The 9,745-nt window shown below is 31.5% G+C and overlaps 3 protein-coding genes across 7 annotated transcripts; 2 read left to right on the forward strand and 1 right to left on the reverse strand.

Moving 5' to 3' along the window:
* The first annotated feature begins 1,594 nt into the window (after window positions 1-1,594).
* On the forward strand, window positions 1,595-2,762 carry LOC128884052 (small nuclear ribonucleoprotein-associated protein B-like). Its single transcript, XM_054137079.1, has 6 exons — window positions 1,595-1,723; window positions 1,829-1,885; window positions 1,946-2,048; window positions 2,094-2,188; window positions 2,232-2,334; window positions 2,390-2,762. Exons 1-6 carry the CDS (start codon window positions 1,721-1,723, stop codon window positions 2,434-2,436), a joined length of 408 nt encoding a protein of 135 aa, XP_053993054.1. The 5' UTR covers window positions 1,595-1,720; the 3' UTR covers window positions 2,437-2,762.
* Window positions 2,763-2,852: 90 nt separating this feature from the next.
* On the forward strand, window positions 2,853-4,496 carry LOC128883677 (enolase 2-like). Its single transcript, XM_054136290.1, has one exon. The coding sequence runs from the start codon at window positions 2,898-2,900 to the stop codon at window positions 4,227-4,229; it is 1,332 nt and encodes a 443-aa protein (XP_053992265.1). The 5' UTR covers window positions 2,853-2,897; the 3' UTR covers window positions 4,230-4,496.
* A 3,045-nt stretch (window positions 4,497-7,541) lies between these two features.
* On the reverse strand, window positions 7,542-9,572 carry LOC128883901 (uncharacterized). 5 transcript variants are annotated; one of them, XR_008459157.1, is made up of 4 exons: window positions 8,730-9,572; window positions 8,424-8,684; window positions 8,178-8,372; window positions 7,542-8,102 (listed from the first exon to the last, which is right to left on the reverse strand). XR_008459157.1 is itself a non-coding variant. In XM_054136766.1 (4 exons), exons 1-4 carry the CDS (start codon window positions 8,541-8,543, stop codon window positions 7,819-7,821), a joined length of 552 nt encoding a protein of 183 aa, XP_053992741.1. In that variant the 5' UTR covers window positions 8,544-9,569; the 3' UTR covers window positions 7,542-7,818. The 5 variants fall into 5 exon arrangements, 3 of the variants coding, with proteins under 3 accessions (XP_053992741.1, XP_053992740.1, XP_053992739.1); XR_008459156.1 differs by having other exon boundaries at window positions 8,424-8,681; window positions 8,730-9,571; XM_054136766.1 differs by having other exon boundaries at window positions 7,542-7,876; window positions 7,924-8,102; window positions 8,424-9,569.
* Window positions 9,573-9,745: the final 173 nt, after the last annotated feature.

Genomic DNA, 9,745 nt, shown 5'->3' on the forward strand with positions numbered 1-9,745 from the left:
AATTTCTAAAATATTAGAACAGATTCACTACAGTATTTGTATAAACCCATGGCCACATCTCGTTTGATAGCTAAAACCGCCAGGTTATTCAATACCTTTAACGAATTGGCAACTAGTATGAAATAGTTTTTTATTGATAAAGATGTTTCCCAGCACTGTGAAGTGTTAAATATATATTTTACACAGAGTGAAAAAAACAATTAAAAAGAATTCTTTCATAAGAAAATAAAATCACTCGTTTAATAGTGTTTTTTCATATTATTATTAAAAAAAAATAACATCGTTATATCATCTATATATTTTAGTCAGACTGGATTGCAATATTGTTGTATCACTCTCGTACGATTCGCTGTTTGTGTTACATAAAAATAGCGACCCATGTGAGTCAATATATCGGAATTGAGCATCCTTGACGACTAACACCGATACATTTTGGCTTCCGCGAACGCAAATTATTCTTATTATCAATCAAAACCCTTAACATCTGCATATGGAATACAATAGAAAAATATCTTATTATTATGAAATAAGAAAAAGTTACATTATTTGAATAAATAATCCACGTGCTAAAAATATATTATTTTAGTAACACTGATCAATGAAAAATTCGTTTGTTATTTTCAGTTCTAATGTAGCGAAATCGAAATTATTGGAAAGTTCCCCAGTGATAATGTCGTTATTGCTGAAAGATGTTTTTATTTTATCTCCATTAGAAACCTAGTGTTGTAAATTTCAGATTAATTTTACTATACTCTCTAAGGGCTTGCATTAAAAAATGTATATAAAATGCGTAGTTTTAATTTGTATGATATCTTTCATTTTCTGTTCAAAGGAACAATAATATTAAAAGAAAAAACACTGTTAAATAAAGGTAAAAAATGTCTCATTGCAAAAAAACATTAATCGTTTATTCAAGCTTTAAGTTACTTAAGAATATTTCTGGTAGTATGTACAATTTCAGGCAAAAGAAAAGAAGCGTTAAGCATAAGAATATATCTTTTAACAACAAAGTTTCAAGAAACTTGACGTTTTTTTTTACGTCGTTCAGACGAGGAAAACAAGTTTTAGTAGGAATATATCGACTTTTAAAAATGTCGGAAATCTCAAAAGAAAAACTATTCACTTTTAAATTGTCTGTGAGACTTTGGCCAAAGACGTTACACTCGAAAGTATCTTATTTTACTCTTTGATCAACAATGAGCTTAAACAAGTTGTTACTCTTTTTTTTTTAATGAAAAATTTTGTTACTGTGAAAACGTGAGTTTCACTACACAATAATATTGCTTTTTATGAATAATCAATATAGTATAACGTTTTGTTGTCACGTTTATGTCCGTTTTTGAGCTATGCAAAACTTAATGAATAAATACCCGTTTTTTCGCTTAATTTAAAAAAAAGTTGAAACTAACGAAATTTACATTCAAGTTTAATCATACTAGAAAAAGTTATGTATTTTTTTTCAATCCCTTAAACAAATATGTCTACTTGATGCCGATCATTATGTGTTTGCGGTATGAAAAAATGCATCGCTACTGAAAAATGCTGCATGCTGTGTGGTAATTCGTCAAAGACTATCAGGAAAAATAGCTGTTTTGGGTAACTAGTAAGGCTTCCGTAATATATGTACCATGATTTTCTAGATACTATTACATATCAATAGGGTGCATTTAAAAAAAAAGACCCTTATTAAGATTGAAATCGACAAAAAAGTGTTGAGAAGATGGTAAGGAAATTTTTAAAAAATTGATAGGTCTTATTAAAATTCTATACTTTAAGACATTTAGAAAGTAATCTATTATGAGTCCAATGTTTTGTCATTTTTTTTCAGGGTAAAAATACGCGAATGCAACAATGGATCAATTATCGAATCCGTGTAACAGTTGATGTAAAAATGTCGTTTTTTAATATGTCGAAAATAATTCAACTCTTTTGTGAGTGTGTTTAGGATGCGCGAATGTTTGTAGGCACATTCATGGCGTTCGATCGTCATATGAATGTCGTTTTAGCTGATACTGAGGAGTTTCGAAGAGTCAAAGTAAAAGGACAGTGTATGTGCAGTACTTATGTGTATCTTGTTTTATATGTATTGTTAGCCACAGAAAAAGAAATTAAACGAAGTATAGGTTTTCTTTTAATTCGAGGTGAATCAATTATATCCATAACAGCTGAAGCTCCTCCAGCACCACAGGTATCACGTAAAAGATGTTATACTACTGATATTGTATAATTAGACACGTCGTCCGGATGTGAATATGGCCGCTGGACGCGGAATCGTACCTGTTGGTATGGGCCGAGGCGCACCAATGCTTCCAGTTCTCGGGAATACGCCCATCGGTAAAATTCATATAAGAATAAGATTATTAAATTTACGTCATTCTCTTCATATTAGGCTTGGAAGGTCCTGTTAGGGGTGTTGGAGGGATACCACAGTTCTAGTTTTGTGTTAAAATAAAACCAACCTTACTATCTCGTCTTGATCACAAAAAAAATTTACTATGTTGTCGAGTGCCAGAGAAAAAAAGGTGTACGTTCAGTCAAATAAAAAATGAATATCGTAATTATAGGGAAGACTACGTTATGTCGTACATTCGTACTACAATTATAATGAACTGTTACTGATTATTATATCATCACCTTCTTTAAAAAAAATAGCACATGTCATAAAATTTTTATATCGTAACATAATTTTGTAAAAGTAATAATTTATGTTAGCACGATTTTCTTAATAAATTTAAAACATTTCGAGAACAATAGAAACACGGGACGTCCCTATAGAGTACATGTTTGTATACGGTATTACACAACAGGATAAATGCTGTCCCAACGGCTTGTAGAATAAATTTTCTGTAGTAGAGTCAATAACTAAGAACGTAATCTGTTCGAATAAATCTTAAGAAATGGCAGTAATTAAATCAATCAAAGCTCGTGAAATATTGGACTCAAGAGGTAACCCCACTGTTGAGGTTGACTTGGAAACAGCTGATGGACTTTTTCGAGCCGCTGTTCCTAGCGGAGCAAGCACCGGAATTTATGAGGCCGTTGAACTACGTGATAAAGATAAATCGCGTTATTTAGGCAAAGGTGTCCTCAAGGCGTGTAGCAATGTTAATGACATTATAGCTCCAGCTCTTATCGGTAAAGATGTTACGCACCAAAAAGAAATTGATCTGTTGCTTGTTGAAACGCTTGATGGTACTAAAAATGAGTGGGGATGGAGTAAGTCTAAGCTTGGAGCTAATGCTATTTTGGCTGTCTCAATGGCTGTATGTCGCGCTGGAGCCGCAGCTAAAAGGTTGCCTTTGTACAAGTATATTGCAACATTAAACGGAACACCAATGGAGAAGTTGATAATGCCTGTTCCAGCTTTCAATGTTATTAATGGTGGTAGCCATGCGGGTAACAAACTTCCAATGCAAGAATTCATGATTCTTCCTGTTGGCGCGAAATCCTTTCGCGAAGCGTTACAAATCGGTGCTGAGGTATATCACTCACTAAAACTTGTCATCAAGAAGAAGTACGGTTTAGATGCAACGAACGTTGGTGATGAAGGTGGTTTCGCTCCTAATATATCAAGTGACTTTGAGGCTCTGGACATTCTTGTTGAAGCTATTGAAGCTGCAAATCATACAGGCAAAGTAAAAATTGGAATGGATGTTGCTGCATCTGAGTTTTTCCAAAAAGTAAATGGAAAAGAAGTTTACAATTTAGATTTCAAATCAGAAAAGAGTTCGAGAATCGTATCAGGAGACGAATTAACTAAAATATACAAACAATTCTGTGAAAAATACCCTATGGTTTCTATTGAAGATCCATTTGATCAAGATGATTGGGTTCATTATCAAAAAATGACAGAAACGTTGGGTAAATCTATTCAAATCGTTGGAGATGATTTGCTTGTCACCAACTGTGAAAGGATTCGAAAAGCTCAAAATGTTAAAGCATGCAATGCTCTTTTGCTGAAAGTTAATCAAATTGGTTCTGTTTCTGAAGCTATATCAGCGGCTCAAATGTCACGCAAAAATGGTTGGGGCGTTATGGTATCGCATCGATCGGGTGAAACCGAAGACACCTTTATTGCTGATTTAGTTGTCGGATTAGGATGTGGTCAAATTAAAACAGGCGCTCCCTGTAGATCTGAACGACTTGCCAAGTATAACCAACTTCTTCGTATTGAAGAAGAATTGGCATCGTCCTCTAAGTTCGCCGGTGTCAACTTCCGTAATCCGTAAATGCTAAATTTGCGATATAAAAAGCAATAATACTTATTACATTGTCAAAAAACTAATATGTTGTACCCTTAATTTTTTATTTAAAATTTTTATTTATTATGGTTTTAAATATAATTTTAGTGTAAGGTTAAATATTAAACGGATTGTTGATCCGAAATTTATTACATTATAACGATCCTCTTTAAAAAAAAAACGCAAAATCAAGAAAATTATATTTAAGTTTATAGCTAACATTGAGTTTGTCGAATAAAAAAAAAGAGTTGTAAAAAACAAAATCCTCGCAATTTTACTACGTTAGAATAGTTTCTGCGGAATATTGCAACCTGCCAGGTTGAAGATGTTTGATGCGTGGATTATGTTTTATAAAGTGTGGGTTCAGTGTAACGTTATTATTATTCAGCTAATATTGATTGGTTATCTCTCAGTTGATAATGTATCGTAACAAAAGAAAATTTTCATATGGTTGAATGATTTTAAAATTGTCTCAAAATAAATTCTGCAACATTTTACTTCATAAAAGTATGGTTGCAAACGTTTTTTTTCACTGAAAATAAAACACTATGATAAGGATTTACGATTATTTAGTTGATAGAAATACGTAAGATAAATCATGTAACTGTAGTTTTAAACTACCTATATCAAAATAAAACATACGAAGAATAAACTAACAGCCGGTTCACGTTTTTTCCAGGAAAAAAAGGTTTCTCTAATTTTTTCGTTTTTGTAGAAAGCAACATTTCTTTGTTAAAATACTGGTGTACTATGAGGCACATTTTCCATATCGTCAGTAGCCCTCATACATTGATAAGACAGTGGTCTTGTATCAATTACGTATCAAATATAGCATTTAAGAGTATTGTGCATAGTGTTAGTGAAGCGTCTGTGTCGGAACTCATATTCATTTTTTATCGTTACAGCAATGTTAAGCAAGCAATTAAGTGACAACACATTTTTGTAGATATTACTCAGAAATATTTCAAAATAAATTGCCTAATTAAAATTACATAATGCAAACAATACTCGGTTAGTTGTTAAGGAGTATTATTGACTATCATACTAAAAGTATTAAATTTATTTGACGTGTAAATGAAAATAAAAAGTGTTAGTCTTGACTCATTAGAAGACGGTAGTAGCATGGCACGGCTGCGTAATAATCAGAACCATAATATTCGTTTTCTCGATAAAACTTTCTTTGAAAACGTTTAAGGAAATGGTGGTTTTTAGTGTGAAAAGAAAATACAAGGACTCAGTGTTGATTCCACACACAAACCTTAAATGTTTATGTTAAAAAAATTAAAATTTTATTGATGTTTTTTTAAAGCTTATATTGACTGTAGAAACATCTTAGTCTGTGAGAAGTGAAAGTCTAGCTGATAGATAGTTGAGTCAAAAGGAAAACACGTTGTTTCATTCTATTTTTTATTTACATAGAGTTAGAGTCTAACGTTACTAATTGCTTAAAAGCTCCACACGCCGGAAATAATTTATTATTTGCTCATTAAATGTTAGGGACGAATGGTGTCGTGTGATAGCCATATTTGAACATAAATTTGTTTATTATCGAACATTGGAATATTCAAATAGAATGCGTTTTCGAAAGTAAGAATAGGGTTACTGATGGCATTGCGTTATAGCGCCATTCACTTTAAACAAGATTGTTAAAGAATGTAATTTTCCTTTTTTTTGTTAAAGGACGATTGTAACGTTAACATATTGCAAAAACAGAAAAACGTTAAAAAAAAATTTGAACACTCAATGTCGACAGAAAGAGAAGAGATATAGATAATGTAGTTAGTCCTTGTTAGCTTAGATTTTTTGAATTGCTTACATTAAAAAAACAGTTCAATAAGTATTGAATTAGGTAGAATATCCCAGTATGAACGTTGGAAGAAATCTTACTATGCTTATCTAGTGATGAGTTGGAAAAAAAGTGAATACTTGTTGTCTAGGTTTGCAGAATTTAGACCATGCTCACAGCATATAGACCGCAAAGGCTTTCCGAAGTAAGAAATAGAATGCCTTTGTCTAGTTGTTTTATTGAGAGTTGAGGTGTTAGTAATGCTCTTCAGGTATTTTAGCCTACACTCAAGACGACAATTGAACTGGAACGTTGGAGTTTGGCTACGAAGTGAGTTAAATTCGTAAGCAGGTGCAAAGAATACATTTATATTTCCTAGCGCAACTTTAAAAAAAAGAATCATCAATTTAATTTATCGTTACCTACAAAGAAATTATATCAAAAATTTTGTAATTGTGTCATTCAAGCTGCTTCACTATTAAGTTAGCATTTTAGCCAATATTTTGAGGAAATGTAAAAATGCTTTGTTTGATATAGTCAATACAGTATAAGTATCTCAATTTTTTTTTGTTTAGTAGTTGTTAGTGAATACTATCTACCATGTCTTTAATTTTTCACAATGTAGGATAAACATAAACGAACAATTTTACTAAATGAAGCAATTGCTAATAAGGAAGAAGATCAAATAGAATGTAAAAAATTGAAATTTTTTTTTAAAATTTTCTAGCGTCAAAAAAGTCGGGACCAAAAGTAAAAAAAACTGGATAAATTGTGAACCGAACAGCTCTATACCAATGTAGAAATTTAAACGTATCCGAAATATGTTGTAAGAGCCACTAATGGCATCAAGCAGGTATTTTACCTCAGTTTTTGTTTTCATCGTTTACCTGGCGTTTCTGCTAGAGAGGCAACAGGGAAGACTCTTAAATATCACATTAACGAGACAATCTGGGAAGATCATAAAAGCCGCGTCACGGAAACGATATTTTTTAAATGAACATTACTTTATAATTGGAGTGAAAATCAGGCTAAAAAGTATTTAAGCTTGTAGTGTAGGTGGCACTTACCTATGAAATGAAAGACTTGTAAAGTGATGTAGATGGAAAAAAGTGTAGTAGCACTCGTATATAAGGGCTCCGTTAAATGTTTGACAAGACAAATAATTAATTCAATAAATGTTTCTAAACCCCTACTAAAATGATTTTTAGGTCTACTTTTTTAATGGTGCGTATTACGATTTTTAAGGAATGCTGAATTCTACTTATAGTAGAGACGACGTGAGCGATTAAGATCAACTAGAAACTACTTGTCTAAGGCATTTAGAGAAGCCGAAAAAAGAAAAGATGTTTTTCTACGTTCGTTGTTCGCACACATAAAAGTTGCATATTGAATTAAGAATAGTGTACATTGTGTGCGTTAGTTTCAAATAAAAGGATAATATTACTTTTAAAAAGAAATTGATTTTTTTGTGTGAATAGAGTTCACAGACAAAATTTGTTTGTTTAAACCAAATTTTTAATTGTTTAAAAGAAAATTTCAGGTGTGGGAAAAGAAACAATACTTTTTGTCTAAAAAAAATTGGTAATACGATTTAAAAATAGCCGAAACGTTTAAAAAAATGTAGTCAATAGGAAAAACAAAAAAAATTGGAAAATCATGCTATTTCAGTATACCACTACAAACACGTATTAAGGATTGGAAGATGCTTGACGACAAACGAAAGAAAAAAAAAGACCGCGAAAAAGAAATGTGTCGATCGTATTGTCAATGTCGAGAAGAAAGTTTTTTTTTTTAGAAATAAGGGAAAAACAAAAGGCCACTAAAATACCTCAAGCGGGTCGATACGAATCTAGTTTGGAATGTGGAATTACAGGACGATAACATAGAGTTTCCCACCGTTTATTTTTGAGACTTTGTAGTCTTTTATAATCGGAGACTGTAAAGTATCCAAGAGGAAGATGAATTGTATTTTGTCGGTAAAGTTGAGATACAAGTTTATTGTATGAAAACATTTGGATTAAAGAACGGTGAAGAGGCTGATTTTCCGTAGAATTGTTAGTGTTACGACGAAAAACCTACAGAAATAAGGAAGAAAAAGCAAGAAAAAGCAAGAAAATTTATCAAATCATTTTTTTCGTCGACTATCCTACATGTCGTTTTGATATACTCTCCTGATGATTGTCGAAAAATTCTTGTGTTGTATTTAGGATTTTACCAAAGTCGTTTGGTCGTTGTATGGGTTCGCTATCTTTACGAAGATGTGAACTAGAGGAAAAATGCGTGGGGTGACTAACATTGTCTGGATCATATAAAATAACTGGAACTTGTATTATTTTTTCTACTTCCTATAAAAATGAAAACTGGTTAAAAAAACGATTGTTGGATTTTAAACATACGTGAATGAAAGGAACATAAATGAATACATCTTTATATTGAATATGCGAATCAGGAGACTTTTTTTGACAAAAGGAATCTCCTGTATTTGAGGAAACATGTTGAGTGAAAAAACTCGACATATATTTGTCTCCAATGTTTACACAAATATGGAGTTGACTTGTATCTTATAATAAACGGACACAAAAGTTGACAGTTGATTAGAGAAGTTTATCAAAAATGTTAAAGTTTATTAATAAGGAGACGATGACAGAATATTTCTACTAATACGAAAAACGTCAACACATTTTTCTTACTACTAGACAAACCTTTGTATATTACAGATTTGTTTTGCTTACAAAAATTTTGGCGTTCAATAGTTCTAAATTTAAATATACAACAAGAAAGTTACCTAGACGGTTTTTTTAAAAAACAATTATTGCCGTCGTGATAAGGGAATCGCAAAAAAAAACTCACACTTTTGTTTTGATTGGAAAGAACTAATGAAATGCGGTTTCAAAATGTTTATTAACCTACCTTTTATGATAAATTCCGAAAAGGATAACAAAAAAAAAATAGGGGAGTCCACTTTTTTTTAATTTATCATGCGCATAATTAAATTATTTTTTACAAGAAAAACATTTGTCAAAAAAAGTAAAAAACTTATTTTATATTGCTGGGATGACGACGCTATCGCTTAATTATTGGAGTATAGTCTCACATTACACGATGACCCATATGGTTTAATGTATTCGGTAATCTCAAGTTACAAAGCTAACATCACGAATGATTATGGATTTAAAACTCATAAAAGCAAGTATTTGAATAAGAGGACAGTTTGATCAACTAGTGTGACACTTTATAAATGGAAAGCTTACTGAATTGATTTAGACGAGAGAGTACACGAAATGTTTCAGTGATGCGATGCTAAATCTTACAGTACATGATTTTATACAACTTTTCAAAAAAAATGGCTTGTTGTTGTTATGGAAGAAAAAATTAAGGAGGTCAAAATATTAAAAACCAGAGTAGAAGGTAAAACATGGAAAGGTTTAATAAGTCGAATATTGTTAAAAGTAGCATATTTGGATTTGAAAAGTTTTTTTCTAAAAGACTTCTAACCTTGTTACTCATAAATTTTTGATAAGCGTTGAATATTTACTTTAAAATTTTGATTATGAATTTAATGTTGGTATAGTTCCAGTAACAAAACTTTGTAAATTTAGCTTTTCAGGAAAATTGCAAAAGTTGATTTAACCATCCAATGCGTGAGGTAGTCTGAAAAAGCTTTTACTCAGTAAGACATGATAGTGACGATTATTAAAAAAAAATGGGTGGTAAGCAG

The sequence above is a fragment of the Hylaeus volcanicus genome, unplaced genomic scaffold, assembly GCF_026283585.1.
Source record: "Hylaeus volcanicus isolate JK05 unplaced genomic scaffold, UHH_iyHylVolc1.0_haploid 12237, whole genome shotgun sequence".
Lineage (NCBI taxonomy): Eukaryota > Metazoa > Arthropoda > Insecta > Hymenoptera > Colletidae > Hylaeus > Hylaeus volcanicus.

What these genes read in the sequence shown, in the direction of transcription:
- LOC128883677 (XM_054136290.1), top strand. Translation starts at nt 2,898, where the DNA reads ATGGCAGTAATTAAATCAATCAAAGCTCGTGAAATATTGGACTCAAGA.
- LOC128883901 (XM_054136765.1), bottom strand. Translation starts at nt 8,543, where the DNA reads ATGTCGAGTTTTTTCACTCAACATGTTTCCTCAAATACAGGAGATTCC. An exon ending in TTTATGTTCCTTTCATTCAC is followed by an intron (nt 8,373 to 8,423) that starts GTATGTTTAAAA and finishes TCATTTTTATAG; the next exon opens with GAAGTAGAAAAAATAATACA. An exon ending in AGAGTATATCAAAACGACAT is followed by an intron (nt 8,103 to 8,177) that starts GTAGGATAGTCG and finishes TTATTTCTGTAG; the next exon opens with GTTTTTCGTCGTAACACTAA.
- LOC128884052 (XM_054137079.1), top strand. An exon ending in GAATCCGTGTAACAGTTGAT is followed by an intron (nt 1,886 to 1,945) that starts GTAAAAATGTCG and finishes GAGTGTGTTTAG; the next exon opens with GATGCGCGAATGTTTGTAGG. An exon ending in AGTCAAAGTAAAAGGACAGT is followed by an intron (nt 2,049 to 2,093) that starts GTATGTGCAGTA and finishes ATGTATTGTTAG; the next exon opens with CCACAGAAAAAGAAATTAAA.